The sequence below is a fragment of the Lissotriton vulgaris genome, chromosome 5 (genome assembly GCF_964263255.1).
Source record: "Lissotriton vulgaris chromosome 5, aLisVul1.2, whole genome shotgun sequence".
NCBI classification, from domain to species: Eukaryota; Metazoa; Chordata; class Amphibia; order Caudata; family Salamandridae; genus Lissotriton; species Lissotriton vulgaris.
The window spans coordinates 498114691-498132586 of NC_141693.1; the positions used below are offsets into that span (position 1 = coordinate 498114691).

Here is a 17896-nt window from a genome sequence, read left to right on the forward strand (position 1 = left end):
TTCATTAGTGCAACGTCGTCTCTCACTCTTTTAAACAGGCGCATAACCCGGTGCATTTGTGCTCTCTCTTTCCTAGAAATTAAAGCATTTCTCCTGTCTTGCATCTAGTTTAAAGAGGCGCAGTTTTCTCAAGCTAAACCCAATTTACTGTTTTTAAATAAATTGGGTTTAGAGAGAGAAACCTTGGGTGGTTCCATGGGAACGCCCATGCACCACCCTTGGTGCGCCCCATGGAGCAAAGTAAAGCGAAGCAGCGCAATGGCTGCTTTGCATTCTTTTACATTATTTCCAGCGCTAAACAAGTTTGGCACCAATTTGCTTCATTTTTGTGACGCAAACACAGCACAAAATCTTAGTAAATCTCCCCTCAAGTGTCAATAGGCATGGGTGGTTGAGTGAGAATGCTCAGGGGACACCCACCTTGACACACAGTGGTGCAAACTGGTACTTTGTGTAACTTCGGGGCTACTTCAGAGTTTAAGTTTTGCGCTTGAAAGTAAATCCTGATTCAGCATTTTGCGTTGGTAAATGTCACTTATATTGATGTTGCATTAGTGTAAAATGTTGATAAATTTGACCCCTGGTTTACATGTGTGGGCTTATAGTATTTGTGAATCCATCAAATACTCCAGAACGAATCCCATTATGTTGAAGAAAATCGTTTGGGTAACACTTGTTAAACAACTTGATTCGTCTGTGTATTCACCGAAGTCATTTTGCCAGAATCGTGGGGTACGTTCGAGATATCACACATACTTATCCTGCAAATTAGGTTACAAGTGGTTTCATGAACTACTCACTGACACCAAATGATGGGCTCAGGGCCGGCCTTAGGCATGTGCAAGCTGTGCACCTGCACAGGGCCACCAAACCCCAGGGGCCACCACACCAATATATATCCTTAATATATTTATCCTCTGAGGATGGATACATATTTGTGTGGCGGCCTCTGGCAGGGATTTGGCGGCCTCCGGCTCAGTTCCACTTCTAAACACCCTGACCCCCCCCCTCTTTACTGGCCTCTGCGCTCTGCCCCTCCTGGACCCCCTCTCCCGGGGCCCCCTACCTACGCTCCCTGCCCAGGGCCACCATGACCCTAGAGCCGCCCCTGATGGGCTGTTGTAAATTTTACATTTTTTTCCACAACAAGCTTCGTTGGCATGTTGATAAATAGGGATCGATAAGACCCATGCAAGCAGACCCCAGTACTAAAAGCATACTTACTTTTAGAGGATCAACAGACAGAGCAAGTAAATTGAAGCAGTTTTACTGTAAAGTTCAAACCAACGTTTGCACTTATTTACTAGTTAAAAATACGCAATTCTTGCCCCCAGACATTCAATGCAAAAGTTGTTTTCCTAGTCGTCGGTGCAAAGTTCATCATAGAAATGCCTAGCAAAGAAGTAACATTGCCCTGAACCTGTGCTAAAGGACCTGTCACAACTTCAATATTTGTGCTGTGCCACCTGCAAGATGGGTAAAATTACTCGTTGCCACCAACAATGTCAATGCAAATACGTTTCCTGTCACTAAAGGCAGGTCTCCCTGTAGTTCAAGAGAAACATTGCGCTGAGCAGTGGAATGCTTTATTTATTTCAAAGTGTAAACTTCGGTGAGGATGCTTCGTATTGGGCTAAGATATTGTTTTATTCAGAAAGTTCTCCTCTACAGTTCCCTTTTGTCATTTTAGTAAAAGGTTGCCTAAGGTCAGGAGAAATTGCAGCTCAAAAATATTTGTCTGATCTACACAGTGTATGGTTTAATTTTTGTTTTTTTATAGCGCGAACTGGACCCGAAGATATCGGGTATCTGACCGCTTTACCTAGCACCAGTTTCGTTACACAAGGACAAATTAATTGTATGTGTTAGGCACAGGGAGATTAACAGCCAGATTCATCATTGTAAAATCGGCTCGCAAAGGGCCAGATTCTGAGAATCTGGCCCTTTGCGAGCGCAATTTTTGCATTTGGGATTCATCATCCCAAATGCAAAAATCGCAAATTGCAAAATCGCTAAATTGCGAGGAATTGCATTTAAGGAATCTCTATTTCAGATTCCTTAAATTCAATTCATGAACCAATTTTGAATTGCGAAATCGCTATTTTTGGCCGCTATTTACTGCGAAGTCTGACTTCGTGGTAAATAGCGAAAACTTTGAAAAAAGCACTTTAGTGCATTTTTCAAAGTTGTATGTTACACACACACATGTCCTTTGGACATGTGTGTGCACAACATCAGTCTACATTTACATTTCAGGGGTGCTACAGGGTGTCCTTTGGACACCCCTGGCACCCTTGCAATCACATCCTTATTTGCGATTAGCAAATAGCTAATCGCAAATAAGGAATGACTCCCCATTCATTCCTATGGGCCTAGCCTCTCGCAAATAAGGAAGTTGTAGAAATCGCAAATAATATTGCGATTTCTACATGAATCCCGTTTTGCGAGTCATTAATAGCGATTCCTTAATAATCGCTATTAAAGACTCGCAAATCGGGACATTGATGAATCTGGCTGTAAGTGATTTGCCCAGAATCACAGGATGTTGAGCATCGTTGCCGAGACTCGAAACCGATTCCTCATTTTCCACGTCGACCGCTCTAGCTGTAAGGCTACATCCTCCCCCCTAATTGTATTATTTTCCTCAAACTTTGGAAAGCACCTCTGCTTTAGTCCCAGCGAGCACTGCTTTACTTCTGATACAGGTTGGGAAGTTTGCTATCAGACATGCTGTTTTTAATCAGCTCTGATGGCCTTCCCGCATTGCTACGTTTTCTAGCTTTTTGGGACTTATACAATTCCAATTACAGGTAAACATACCCTGCCAAATATTGACTTCTCCAAGCAGAAACCAGGACATTAATGTTTCTGCTCGATACGCTGAGGAGGTAGAGTTATAGTCAGGGCCGGACTGGCTGTAGCGGGCACCGGATATTTCCCCGGTGGACCGCCAGGGTGGGAGCCGGTTTTGTTACCAGGGGCCGTCAATATCGGCCCCCTGTAACAAAATCCGCCCTAGCAAACAGCTTGTTCCCCCCCCACCCACCAGGGTGGCCAGCCGAGCAGTTTGCCAGGGCCGGTTTCTGTTCCAAGTCCGACCCTGGTTATAGTGAACATGTGAATTAAAAAAAAATACATTCTGGGGCAGATTTAGCAAGGGATTGCATTGCCCTTGCGTCAGTGTCACATTGGCAACGCGATGCTTAACCTCATCCGTGCGGTGCAGATTTACCGCCGGTGCTGGGCCCTAATGAAAACGGGCGTGGTCATGACGGAACGGTTCCGTCATGAGCACAGCTCGACCGAAGCTCATGACGGAACCGTTCCGTCATGAGCATCGAAGGGGTTAAGTCAGATTTACCAAGCAATGCAAGGCCACATTGCATGGCTCTGCATTGTTTGGTGAATTTAGAGTAACATAAGGCAGCGGCAAGAGCTCCCTTGCGTTACTCTGCCCTGGGAAGGCATTCCATGCTTAAAGCGTGGGTGTTTCCACACAACCACCTACGGATTTTGGTGCATTCCCAGATTTACTAAGACTGGTAAACCTGGGACTACATCAAAATGCTACACCTTCCCAGGGGAGGTGCAAAGAGGAGGAGCATTTTTACTTTGGTTCGTTGTTTCCTTATTCTATGTGTGTTACATTCTTAACCGCATCGCTGCGGCGGCTTTTCCCGCTGAGTGCGGCAAATTTAAAAAAGCTGCGTTACATGACGAGCTCTGCTCGTCATCAGCACACGACCACTGTGGCTGATGACGAGCTCGTCATCAGCAGCGAAGAGGTTAAGCACACTTAGAAAGAAGAAAACGCTTCAGAGGATTGGTTTGGTGCCGCAATGTGTCCCTTCCTGCACAAAAACAACCTTCCTCCAACACAGACACCCTTGCACCATGGCACAAGGGTTTGGCTCTGGCTCTAGGCAGCACATCGTGTATAGGAGCAACAAGAGGACAGGATTGCGCCATATAATGTTGACTATGGTGCATTCCTGCCCTCTCCTTTTCATACAGCGCAGCAAAGTGTATCGCTGCGTTTCGTGAAAGGGTAATAACTCTGCCCCTCGATTCTTCATTGGAGTCTTGCTTATTTCCATTAGTTCTCTGTTTTTTAATAGACCTGCTTTCCTTTATGTCACACTATGGTAAGTTAAGCGCCTCATTTAATTTGCAACTTTGTATGCATAGAGGCGCCAGGCACCTCAATCTAATGTCTATGGAAATTATTGAGATTCAGGTCTGCTCTTCTCTTCTTGTATTGACAATTTAACGCTGGGCAGCCGACCTTTTACAAGTACTGTGACAGAGGCTTAAAATACCCCTCCCACCCACCAAATATCAAAGATGAACTAAATCCCTTGCATACCTGAAAGATGTACAGCTCATCTTTTGTTGTTTCGCTTCTTTCCAATTGCTGTACTTTTAGGAGGCCTGCAATAACTTACATTGCATTAGTTTGAGTGTATTTTGTAGTTCAGTTTTCCTATGCTGCTGAGGGGGGAGTTATAAAATACAGTAAATCACAAAGCTGAAATGAGAGCGCCACTGTAAAGGAATGTAGAGGATTTTTGGGGCATATTATCAAGGGGGTTTATCTCCGCTTTTTTGGCATTAAAAGCCAAGAAAGCGGAGATAAGATTATCTCCCTATTACCTAGCTGTCGCTAACACCAGTTAGTGACAGCTAGTAGGAGATAGCAACCATCTTCGGCCCCACTTTGCATGTCAGTGATATTTATCACTAATGACATGCAAAGTGGGCGTGCCAAGATGTTAGCGACTGAAAACAGTCGCTAGCATCGCTGTCTCCTATTACCAAATTTTGGAGATATTTGCGCTAAGCGCGAATATCTCCAAAAGCTAACACCTGCCCTGAGCAGGTCTTAGCCATGTTATCCAATGGGAGGTGGATAACATGGCTAGGAGCATTAGCTCGGTAATGCATGAATATCACTGACTTTTCAGCGATATTCATGCATTGCGGCCGATTTTTATCGCATTTGCGATAAACCTTAGAAATACCAAGGTTTATGTGCGATAAAAATCGCCGCAGTTCAGCGGTACATTTTTGTCTCTAACCAAGCAATAGCAATAATTATCGCTATTGCTTGGTAATATGCCCCTTTATTTAATGAAGAGAGGTCTTCCTAAAATAAACAGCATATGGTTTTTCGGGCAGGACATCTAATATATATACTCTGAGTGAAGACCCTTGTTTTGTGGCTGGTACAGTTCTGTCAATAGCTATACCCTTGTGTGTACAACGTGTACATTGTCTTTAGTATTTAGTTGTATAACATACAATTTCTTATTGTCTTTCCCTTCTCAAGGCAATAGACCGGGAAGGCGATCCAATCACTTACCTCATTCAGAACGGAGACCCCCAGCAAGTCTTCAATCTGTCTCGAAGGTAAGCAAATAAAACCATGAGGATTCGATTTCTACTTCACCGTGTCTTTGGCCATGAGCAATCGAATGAAATCTCATTTTTTTTAAAATCTGTTCATCGGTGTGTTGTTTTGCTTTTGGCTGCAAATGAGAACATTGATATTGACGTCCTGCCTGCAATCTTTACCTCGAGATATATTTTGAATATAAATAACCACATATTATTTCTCAGTGTCAAAGACACTTTAGTAGCAAATTGACAACAGGTTGGAGTTTTACAGGTCAGGCGTTACTCTGTAATAAGAAATCCATATAGTTGTAAGTTTAGTGTTTTTTTCTTCATTTCTGGTATTTTAAAAACTCTAGAAAAATTCATGTTACTTTCAAAACAAAAAAATCTAACTTCTATATATAGTACTTACGAAAACCTTGACAAAGAATGTATTGTTAACATTAGAGGCATGGAGTAAAACAAAATACCAGGGCCCTTATTTATGAGGCATTGCGTCAGTTTTGCGCCGCCGGTGCGTCACTTTTTGTGACGCACCAGCGGCGTAAAATATGCGCCTTGTTGCACCATATTTAAAAAGTGACGCATCTAGGTAGATGCGTCACTTTTTAAACCTCTGCGCCACATTATACCTGCGTCAGGTATAATGTATGCAGAGGGGGCATTCCCCCGCAAAAAGCTTCGTAATAGTGACACAGTGAAATCTATGAGATTTCACTGCGTCACTTTTAGGATGCTGTTGCGTCAAAATCTTGCGCCTGCCTCACAGCAGGCATAAGACTGACGCAAGCCCTTTCACATGGGGCTTTCCCCATGTGAAAGGACGCATTGCTGGAGTTGCGTCACTTTTGTGACACACTCCAGCAATGCGTCACTTTTGCGCTTACAGATACGTCAGAAATACTGACGTATCTGTAACTCCTTGCGACATGATGCGTCATACATTAAATATGACGCATCATTGGTGTCGCAAGGAGTGCGCAGTGAAAAGTGACGCATCGCTATTTTGACGCAGCGATGCGTCACTTTTCATAAATGAGGCCCATGGCATATTGAGCCCCAGTAGGTGTAACTCCCAGATGATTGAAAGCATATCTGCAAAGAAGGTTCACTGTACATTTCAGCAAGCTTATCATAGTTCAAAACCGTGTAAATATGTAGCTTTAATCTGGATTTAAAGTGATCACTGGAGAAAAGATCCCCGCTGTTCTCTGGCCCTTAGCTGCACAAGCAGAGGAATTGTGCAGAGGTGGGCAGAATTGGCAAAGTTTCATTCCACTGAAGTATGCAAATCTGCATTAAAATTCCGCTGCGGGGCTAAGAAGGCATCTGGTGCTATTTTCTTTCAGCAAATGCAACCTCGCATCCACAAACGGATGCTAGTGTGCATTTTGAGCTATGAAATTAGCGCAGTCAAACATTCAGTGTGGTATACAGTGGTTTCTAAAGTTTACAAACCAGTGCATACAATTCGGCGCCCACCCTTTACATACTCTGCAGTGATTAAAACTTGTAATCACTGCACAGTATGAAGTAGGTCGGTGAGTGGAATATGCAATGGTTTCTATTCTAAACTTTAGAAACCACTGCATATATCACTCGGTGTCCCTGGAATACTCTGCAGTAATTAAAAGTTAAATACAGCACAGTGTTGAAGGGCACTGATAAATATGCAGTGGAAACCACTGCATATAACACTAGGCACCCCAACAATACTCTGCAGTGATTAAAAGTTAATCACTGGAGAGTATTCAAAGGCTCTGAGAAGTATGCACTGATTTTCTAAACTTTAGAGATCACTGCATTCTTCCGACGGAAGAGAGGTGACATTTAGTTAATCAAGTAATTCCGCTTTCAAGAGTCACGCTGAATTAATAAAATTCAGAATTAAAACTTACGCCCTGCACCAGAATATGTGCCATAAATGTGAATTTATACTTGTACCAGAATTCACTTTTATGGCTCTTATTATGCTTCTCTTACTTGCAAAATGTGTACTTTAGTGTTGGTGTGTCCTTTTTTGGAGTGGCATATTTCTAGTTGAATTGCAGTTTCTTTCTTACCTTTCAATGGTTTTTGAGTATTCTTTGGTAAACTGGGTAGGCTGTTTGGTTTGACTTAGAGATGCTCCTATTTTTCACATTAAATTGAATGGACATAGCTTGTGTGGATTACTGTAGGGTGTTGGAAATTATTAATTAGCTGCTCTAACAATACTGTGCATTTTTCTTTGGCAAATACATAGGTCAAAGTCCTATTTTAGGTTGCATTGTTTGCTTGATCATTACATACGATTGGCAACTGTTTTTGTTTAGTACTTAACCTACGAAATGTCCACACTATGATGATATTGTAGATATTTAGGGGCAGATTACAATGCAAGTCAGATGAGTTTACGACCGGCATCATTGTGGTAAAGGTACCAGCTGTCAGATAGCTGGCGGTCCTGATCACCAAATCAGGATCCAACTGCCATGTAGGCACTCGGAAACATGCCTCTTTGTATTGAGCCTTGTGCTGCAGCCCAGAAAAGGGCCGCAGCACAAGCCCTAATGCCAAAAGAGATATTTTTAAACATCCCTGCACCAATGTGGCAGGCACGATGTGGTGCCTGCCACATGATGCAGGAATATTTAGGGCGGAACCACAGGTGTTGCCTAGGGCCCATAACAGAGGGCCAATGGAGACAGGGGCCCTGTTAGGGGCTCCAATAAAACCTTTTCGCCAGCCTTTTTGGGTTGGAAGAACCAAACGGTGGCAGAAAGGTGGATCGTAATCCCCATGGCGTTGCCTGAGTCGGCACAGCCTCCATTGTGGGGAATGTGATCGGACAGACCGACCGAATGGCTCCTTGAGCCAGTTGGAAGCTGTCAGTCGGTGCCTAGGGCAATTTAGTCCGATCGGCCATATCATAATGTGGCGGTCTGACCACTCATATAGATGTCGGAGGGACAGGTAGCGACAGCACATCAGTGTCGGTCCCACCATCATCATAATCAACCTCATAGTGTGGTGCAGTCATAGGTATAATACATTACAAAATAAGGAAGTAGAATCTTTTTTTTAATATGCGTGATGCCACACCACAAATAGAAAATAATTTCCCAACTTCGGACCATATATCATGTGACTCACCAGTGTGCAGGATAGGCAAGACAGAGAATAATGAAATCCCAAATCCTTGGTGGAAGTGGGCAAGCAACAACAGCATGTGCTTCTATTATTTGCTTCCTTCACATAATAAAATTGCTTTTTGAGGAGCCTTCAATCAAAAGGTGACCCGACGTGCACACAAAACATCACCTGCAAATCACTATAGGTGTACATAAACAGAATACCAGTTCATATGTATACTGCAGATACAGAAGTGAGATTAAAAAAAACCTAATAAATGTGGGCCAAAAAAGCTGACATTTGTGACAATGTTTTCATCATTAAGATAGAAAGGCTTTATTGGTGGCCCTAACAATGCATATAACGTTCAATTGCAGTCTGCCACATAAACACATACAATTTCAGCATATATTAACATTTGTTCCATTTACTATTCTGTCTTGTTTTGCTAGAGCATTGTCAATGTCACTAAAATTATTATTTTGCAGCCATTGCATTTTCAACATAAATATGGATTTATCATAGTTGTCACATATTCAACAACCTGTAGTACAATTCCCAGAATTGAACATAAATAAAAGATTTGCTGACACAGATGCAATGAAAGGTACTTAGAACTGTAATTTGCAATGTGTCTTTGCAGTGGAAAAACCTTTGAAAATGATGACTATTTCCCTTTTAGTTGCATATTTCCAGTTGAATTACAGGTTCTTTCAGTCGATTTTGGTACTAATGAGGTGCAACCTTTCCACAGACAGTAATCATGTGTGTTAAATTGAGAACAATAGTACCATAGAATATGCTCAATAATGTTGTATAATTTGTCTCTTTTTGCCAAGTAAAATAATAAATTGCCAGTAAGTGGGTTAATAATTAAGGTGGACGTGATCTTTCTATAAGGAGTAAGGCCTCAAACTTGTTAGAGTAAAACAATGTTTCATCATTAAAAACCTTGGCTGAAACTCCTGGTAGCTTTGGCACAGAAGAGACAGGCTTAACTAAGGAACATGTGTAACTTATTTAGCAGTAAAAAAACAATCCAACAAACAATTTATTCATATAGAGAAAATAAAATGACACTAAAAGGGCAAAAACCCAAGAAGAAGAGCCAGAGATATACATTTTTAAATATTTAAGGCAAAACGTGTTGCGAAAAAGTAAAGCTCCTATCAGTAGTCACTTTTCACAGTTGACTGGAACCAAGGCATGATTTCGGTCAACCACGTCGGAGCGCGGGTTGGATACACCAAGTGTGTTTGTACTGTTGAATGATTTACCTTCTGACTGAATATCTGAAGTATAACTTGAAATCCATCAGCCTGGAAAGGTTACAGGCTGTATCTAATGACGTCCAGTCAAAGCCAGATAGCTTATAGAAAAGGTCCAGCTGAAGCCATTGGTTTTAGCAGGAAAGCTCTGAGCTAGAGAAAGTAAAATGTTACAGTTGCCAAAGTCTTCGCAGAACGGGGATGACTTTTCGCAGGTGGTCAAGATTTCTACCTTTGGACATAGGACCCAATTGCTTGCCTTACTGCAAACTATGCCACAGTACACTATTCTGAGACAAATCCAACATGACAGAATCTTGCAGACCCTGAGAGGAGCTTGTTTACCCGCCAAGGGTGTGTTTAGAAAAATCAAGAGTTCCCTTGTCAATTAAATCTAACAGGTTCTCAGACCAGCTCCCCCTCCCACTGTGATGGTGGCAAATTAGCTTCAATGGGCCTACAGAAGAAAAGGCTTACCTTCTCAGTTCTCTTTTTACACTCAACTATGAATGGTCAGGCCTAACTATGGTCCTTTCCAAGTTCAATAAATTGTTGGACCCACCGAGCTGTCCTTCCTGAGCTGAGATCTGTCATGAACCTCACTCACCTTGTGAAAAGGCCAAAGCCATTGTTACTATACTGGAAGCAGTTTTAACACCTCATTAAGTGGAAGCACTGGCAGGACCATCTACCAGCATTCTTCTGCTAATTAGACTCCTGGAGGCTCAAACAGGTAAATTGTGACTTTTTAAAAGTCACATTCCCTAAATATATTTACTGAAAATCAAACTTCACCAATGAATTACATTTTTTATAAAAATATTATAAATAGTGGTTTAATCGCATCTATATCGTATCTCAATCCAACGTTAACTGACTAGTGATTTCATCATGAACTTTTATTTTTCTGATCGGACACTTACAGCCCAATGAAAATATCTTTTAGAGGCTAGTCAAAATAGATGTATGCAAAGTGAAATTTTTTCATGTCCCACTTTTCTTATGTTGATGGAGTGTTGTGGTCTTTGGGGATGGTGTGTATGGTTACTGCCAAATTTTGTCAGTTTCTACCAAAATGAGAAAGAAAAATTTCTTTCTAGAGTCCCCTCACTCACCGGGGTTTCCCCACGGTGACATGCTTCATCATTGGGGCCATCCCAGTTCTCTACGAAAAGGGGCGTGCTGCGACTAGCGGACTACGCAGGAGCACTATATTTGTGAAAGGCTATGTGTGGTGTAAAGTGTTGTGGTGGTGGAGTGGGTGCGTGATTAAAAATACCGTGCTAGTGGGCCTCAACAATTTATTCTGCTCCTAGTTTGGTATACTAAAATGGGGTAACACTGTTATCTAACCTTAAATGTGGGCTAGATCAGTGTTCTGTGATCGACATGTTTCAAGCTCCCCAAGCTTTTCATCAGGACCATACAGGGTCCAGCCCAGCCGTAGAAGAAGGTTGGTGGTGGAGGACCGTAATTATATGGATCTTGATACATTGGCCACATAGGTGCCGAGTTTCCTCTATAGTTCCTCATGTTTCCTCTTCCTCGTTTGGGTCTTCTGTTGGGGGTGGTATTATAATTACTTGTTCCCCCTGAGCTATCTGATCCTGTGTCAGGCCCGTCAGTATCAGTGTTGTAACCTGGATTTCTGCTGCTGGTTCTATAGTCATCCCTGACATATGGATACACTTTCTCGTGTGAGAATGTTTTTTTGTCTTTAGATAGTTTGATATATTTTGAGTCCTTAAGACTGATCTCAAAATCGGCCATGGTTTTATTAAGCTCATCCAATCTTTTTTTAAGTTCTATTGGATTTTGGAAGGATTTCAGATGAATCTCCATGGATTGAATCTCCTCTTTTAGGGAATCTACTAGTCTGGTCGCTGTTTTTATAATCAGAACTAGCCAGTCCCTGGTGCAGTGCCATGATATTTGTGACCAATCTAGCTTGAACTGTTTGTCATGTTGAAATATAAATGGTTCGTTCCTGACTATGAGGCCTCTTGGTGCTGCATTGGCTTGTAGGTATTCCGCCATCATGATGCCATGTATCAATGTTTTGATCTGTGTCCTTTTTAACTCTTTGAGTTCATCCCAACACTGGCTTGCATCACTATTTTCTCCGTTAGGTGCCCCTGCGTGTGGTAGCATGGAGGCAATAGCCCTGTCTACTTAATCTTCTGATAAAGACAGACCTGTATTTTGTGCCATGATAACTTAGTGATGTTTAGTGTGTGGTGTCTAGTCACTAGGTCACCTGGGCTTCACCGTTCAGATGACCTATTGTGTAAGAATCAAGAGAAAACTCCCGCAGCCCGTGGCTGCCTAATGCAAACAAGAAATGGGGGGGAGAAGGAGGATAAACTAAACTAGGTCGGCCTCCAGTCTATATCAGAAAATCAGGAACCCACTGTGATGGGTTCAGAGACCTAGTTTGTGTGTATGGTTACTGCCAAATTTTGTCAGTTTCTACCAAAATGAGAAAGAAAAATTTCTAGCCTGCACGCACCGATAAGGTGCACAAGGCACACTCACGCCCTAGACAATGTGAGCTGCATGTGTGATCCCCTTGCTCTTTAGGGGGGGATGTTTGCCACTAACTAAGTGTCATTCTCTTTCACAGATACGCCAATAAGATACAAATCGTATTTATAAAAACGCATGTTTAATCATTAACAGCGCAAAGTAAAATAAATTTAAAAAAAAAACCTATTTATTTAAATATAGGAGTGGAATATACAGGGCTGGACCCTGTATGGTCCTGATGAAAAGCTTAGGGAGCTTGAAACATGTCGACCACAGAACACTGATCTAGCCCAAATTTAAGGTTAGATAACAGTGTTACCCCATTTTAGTATACCAAACTAGGAGCAGAATAAATTGTTGAGGCCCACTAGCACGGTATTTTTAATCACGCACCCACTCCACCACCACAACACTCTACACCACACATAGCCTTTCACAAATATAGTGCTCCTGCATAGTCCGCTAGTCGCAGCACGCCCCTTTTCGTAGAGAACTGGGATGGCCCCAATGATGAAGCATGTCACCGTGGGGAAACCCCGGTGAGTGAGGGGACTCTAGAAAGAAATTTTTCTCTCTCATTTTGGTAGAAACTGACAAAATTTGGCAGTAACCATACACACACACTAGGTCTCTGAACCCATCACAGTGGGTTCCTTATTTTCTGATATAGACTGGAGGCCGACCTAGTTTAGTTTATCCTCCTTCTCCCCCCCATTTCGTGTTGTGGTCTTTGTCATGCTCTAAATTTGCACTTTTAGTTTGTTCTTAGTATGCTGTGGTGTGATTGTTATGTAACATTCTGTTGTAGTTCCTCTGTTGTGTTGTGTCAGAGTATGTGCTTGTTATGTTGTTATTTTGTCTTGTTGTGTTATGCTATTGTGTCTTGTTGTGTTCAGAATTTCCGCAAAAATATCTTTGTTTCGGCTGAAAGCAGAAAATGTCATTAAAGTTCCACTAATCAACAACCATTCACATTGTCCAAAGGTGGTAACCAACTACTGCATCAGCTCCCCTTCAACGTAAAACACAAATTACTCCAAAACTGTATTTGTGGACCACACCATATATTAGTATTTCTCTCACTCTCATTACAATTGCAAGATCTGGATTGTAGACTGCTGAAAGATAGTATTTCTGAGAGCCTGAAAAATAGTTGGCTCCTTCCTGTCCCTTATGCACCTTTTCTTTTATCTGTTTGGTGTACTTACAATACTTTATAGATGTTCTGATGATGACGTCACATATTACATCATTCATGACATGGTCAGGGACATACCTGATTACATCACTGAAGACATCTCGAATGACATCATTGATGACATCACTGATGACATCATCCAGTGACTGTGTGTTTCTGTAAAGTTTAAATATGTTTTTATATATGTATATGCCAAGGTGTATTGAAAGATGAGTTGGTGTATTAGTTTCAGAATGGATAATTTAGTAGATGGGTGACTGACTCTATAAGTGATTGATTAAACGTGTCTTACTGAATGCATGGGTTAGGGACTAATCTGTGTGAATGTCTGTATCAGTCTGTCATTTGGCATGTAAGCGGCTGCATGGGATGGTGAGTAGCTACATGAGTGTCTATATGGGCTATTGATTGGTTGTCTGAGTATCTGTATGGGTGCCTGAGTATCTGTGTGGGTGGGTGGGGGTGCGTGACTCTGTGAATACATGTGTGAGTGGGTGATTCACTGTGTGTATGGGTTCAAGAGTGCATATGTGAAGGGCTGTTTGGGTGGGCAAGAGTGTGTATGGGTGTGTTGGTTAGTAAATGGATGTCTCAGTGGTACATGTGAGAGTAACTACATATATAAAATGCAGTATATGTGAGTGTTGGAGTATATAAATGACGATATGTGAGAGTGAGTGATTGTGAGAGTGGCTGTATGTATGAGTGTGTTCTTGTATCAGTTATTGTATAGAAGAGTAAGTATGTGTTATTATCTGTATGAAAAATGAGGTAATGTGTGTATAACTGTATAGATGAGTAAATGGGAGTGTGATTAATTCTTTACATGACTCACTAGGTGTGTGAGTAACTCTATGGACAAGTGGCGGTGTGTGAGGGTCTGTGTAGGTGTATGAGTGCATGTGATAGTGCTGTATTGATAAGAGACTGCATGTATGATGGACTGTATGGGTGAATGAGTGGATGCGTGTGTAGACCTAGAAATCAGTGAGTGGATATGTAGTAACTGGTATTGGTGTGTCTATGGTTTCGAAAATAGTAGTCTATATTTTAGAGTGGGTGTATCAAAGGTTATATTAGGGTATGAGGAGGTGCATCAGATTATCACGTGAATGATGCCACCAGTGTTGTCATCAGTGATGTCATTTGAGATGTCATCAGTGATGTCATTAGTGATGTGATGTCATCAGCGATGTCACTGACCATGCCATGAATGATGTAATATGAGACGTAATCAGCAGCGCATTACGGGGGCGCGAGATATAGTTATCTCAACTAACTAGGTTTTGTACAAGTGAAATGTCCAACTAACTATAACGTCCCTGAAACCTGTGGTTTTTTCAGTGAATTTCCAAGGTTTTTTAAATGGTAATTTCTAACTATAACATCCCTAAAACCTGTGGGTTTTTTGGGTGCATTACAAAGGTTTTTTTAATTGCTAATTTCTAACTGGGCCTACAGGGGTAGGACATGTGCAGAAAGATGAAGAAAGGTGCATAAAGAAGCAAGTGAAATGCAGAAAGAGGCAAGAGAAGTCCAGAAAGACGAAGAAAGAACCAACAGAGGTGCAGAAAGAGGCCTTGTTACAAAGTCATCATGTGCCCCCAACCTTTTCCTGACTGGTACTGGTGGTAACTGACTCTGACTAACTAGGCCAGAAAACACCTACATACACTAGCGTATACTTTGGGTTGGGGTACCCCTAGGAGTGAAATGACCTCCCTTGTAAGGCCCTAGTACATAATAGGGCAGAGGGATTAAAGCTACCTCTAAGTCAGAGGTGCAGTAAGAAGCAAGAACAGTGCAGAAAGAAGTAGAGAAGTGCAGAAAGAAGCAAGAGAGGTGGAGAAATATGTAAGACAGGTGTAAAAAGTGACATGAGGGATGCAGAGATTTGCAAAAGAGGTTCAGAAAGAAGCAAGAACAGTGCAGAAAGAACAAACAGAGGTACAAAAAGAGGCAGGAGGTATGCAGAAAGAGGTAGGAGAGGTGAACAAAGTTGCAAGAGGGGTACAGAAAGAGGCAGGATGGTGTAGAAAAAAGGAAGAGAAGTGCAGAAAGAAGCAACAGAGGTACATAAAGAGGCAAGAGAGGTGCAGACACAGGCAGGAAAGGTACGGTAAAAGGGAACAAGGGTGCAGCAAAGGCATGAGAGGTACAGAAAGAGTGGTTTGGGTGCAGAAAGAGGCAAGAGGGGTACAGAAAGAAGCAAGTGAGGTGCAGAAAGAGGAAATGGATGTGCAGAAAGATGCAAGAGAGGTATAGGAAAAAGCAAGAGAAGTGTAGAGAGAGGCAAGAGAATTGCTGAAAGAAGCAAGAGGTGTAGAAAGAAGCAATAGAAGTGCAGAAATAGGCAAGTGAGGTGCAGAAAAGGAAGGTCCTCAGGACACAAGAGGACCACATCGCACCTCCAGCAGAATGCCAAGAGGCGCGTTTGCAGAGTGGTGTAAAAAGTGGCATGGCCTCGGACCACCTCTCAGCAATCCCACTGTGTGGGGCTCACTGGAGATACCTGGTGGGCTTGCTGGCCCCCAGAGACCCTCAGGAATGAAGGGAACTTAATCCTCTTGCTTAGAATGTGCCAGGAGGTGTGTTTGCACAGTTGTGCAGGGACGGGCGGGACCTCCCGCGAGCAACATGCTTTTTTTTTATTTGGTTTTTGGAAGGGGGCTGAGTGGCCCCCCTTCCCTTTATTATTTTTTGGCCCTATATCCCCAGGCCTGTCTTATTAATTATTATTACTATTTTAAATACATAAGAGAGGGGGGCCCCCTATCCCTGGGCCTTTTTCGGCCCTGGGTAACCCTTCCCCCGGGGCCTGACCTCTTTGATGGGGACTGTGGTGGAATCCCCAATGCCCCCACGGTGTCTGGCGGCTCCCCGCCCCCTTGCCCAAAAGAAATTCAGGTTTCCTGCTCTCCCATTAATGAAGCAAAGCAGTGTTTGCTATGACTGGGCGGGAGCCTGCTCCCACCCTGCCATAGCAAACAGCAATGTGTGCTGGTCCCCAGGGCCATCTAGGGCTCCAGGAGTGGGGCTGCACAGCCCAGGGGAGATGGTGGTGGGGTCCAGGTCTGCAACGGACCCCATATGTAAATGAAGTGTGCCCCGGGGGGTGGTGGTCCCTGGTGCCATGTGGGGGGGGCTCAAGCCTTCCACACATTTTTTTTAATACAAAGCCCTGGGGAGAAGGCAGTAACCAGAGCTGTGGGGGGCATATGCCCCCGTGTTTAATTTTTAAATCCCTGGGGAGGTGGAGGCCCCTGGGGCTGCGTGGGGAGGCAAAACCCCCCAAGCCTTAATAAGGCCCCAGTTAAGTGGTGGTCCCCGTGGGCCCCCACACTGTATTTTTTGATTGCCCCCGGAACCTGGCACCCCTGGGGGCTTAATTAAACGAAGCACAGGAGACCGCACTTCACTTTTAAAAAAATGTTGGCTGAATTTGCACTCTCAGCGCGAATTCGGACAATTTCTCTTTTTTTAAAATGCTTTTTGGGCCTTGAGAGCCCCTGAGCAGTCCTAGGGGGTCAGGGTGATTCTATCCTGCCCCCTTTTCTTGTTTTTCTTTTTTTGTTTACTGTTTTCTTGGGAATCGGTTACCTAGTCACAAGATGGCTGCCAACACATTCTGGTTTGCAGTGTTGACAGCCAATCAGAATGATGCTCGTGTTCGGGACGAGTCGCAAATCCTCCTCAGTGCTCAGATATCAACATTTTTATGTTTTGAATTTCTCAGCAACTATTGAACAGACTTACACCATTTTTACCAAATTTGATGTAATTCCGTTCAGCAGTTCGGCTGTAGTTTTGTCTAAAGTTTCCTATGCAAATTTACATGGGGGAAATGAGTTTTGGGACCCCCCTTTTTTCTCTGCCCCTTCTTGACGAATCATCCCCAAACCTTAAGACAGGAGCTGACCTGAGTGAACCATTAGTATGGAAAATTTCGCGAAGATTCGTCAAACGGCACCAGAGATATTGGCAAAAGAAAAATGCTTTTTGAATAGAAATAAGGTCCTAACTGTGTTTTATGTTGGGGAATTAAGTCCCCTTGAATTTTGAGGGTCCCTGGGGTCCAACTAGCCCATGAGGTACCTCCAGTAAACGCCACAGAGATGTGTGGCAGAGAGGTGTAAAAAGGGGCGTGGTCTCTGAACACCTCTCTGCAACGCAGCTCCCTGGTGCATACTGGAGGTACCTAAAGGTCTAGTTGGCCCCCAGGGACCCTCAGGATTGAGGAGGAATTAATTCCCCAACCTAAAACATGCCACAAGGCCTGTTTGGACTCATGTCATCTCAGGCCCGCCCCCTTCCTTCACCAGTGTGCAAACGCACCCGTGGTGCGTTTTAAGAGGTAGTTTTAATCCCCCTGCCCTAATATGTACTAGGGTCT

The 17896-nt window shown here is 43.1% G+C and overlaps 1 protein-coding gene across 1 annotated transcript in view; it reads left to right on the forward strand.

Moving 5' to 3' along the window:
- PCDH15 (protocadherin related 15) overlaps positions 1 to 17896 on the forward strand; it is a 2701201-nt gene that overhangs the window by 1751265 nt on the left and 932040 nt on the right. Inside the window, exon 16 of the mRNA XM_086921939.1 lies at positions 5330 to 5409. Within this exon, the coding sequence (XP_086778065.1) occupies positions 5330 to 5409 (80 nt within the window). The remainder of the gene's footprint in view (positions 1 to 5329; positions 5410 to 17896) is intronic.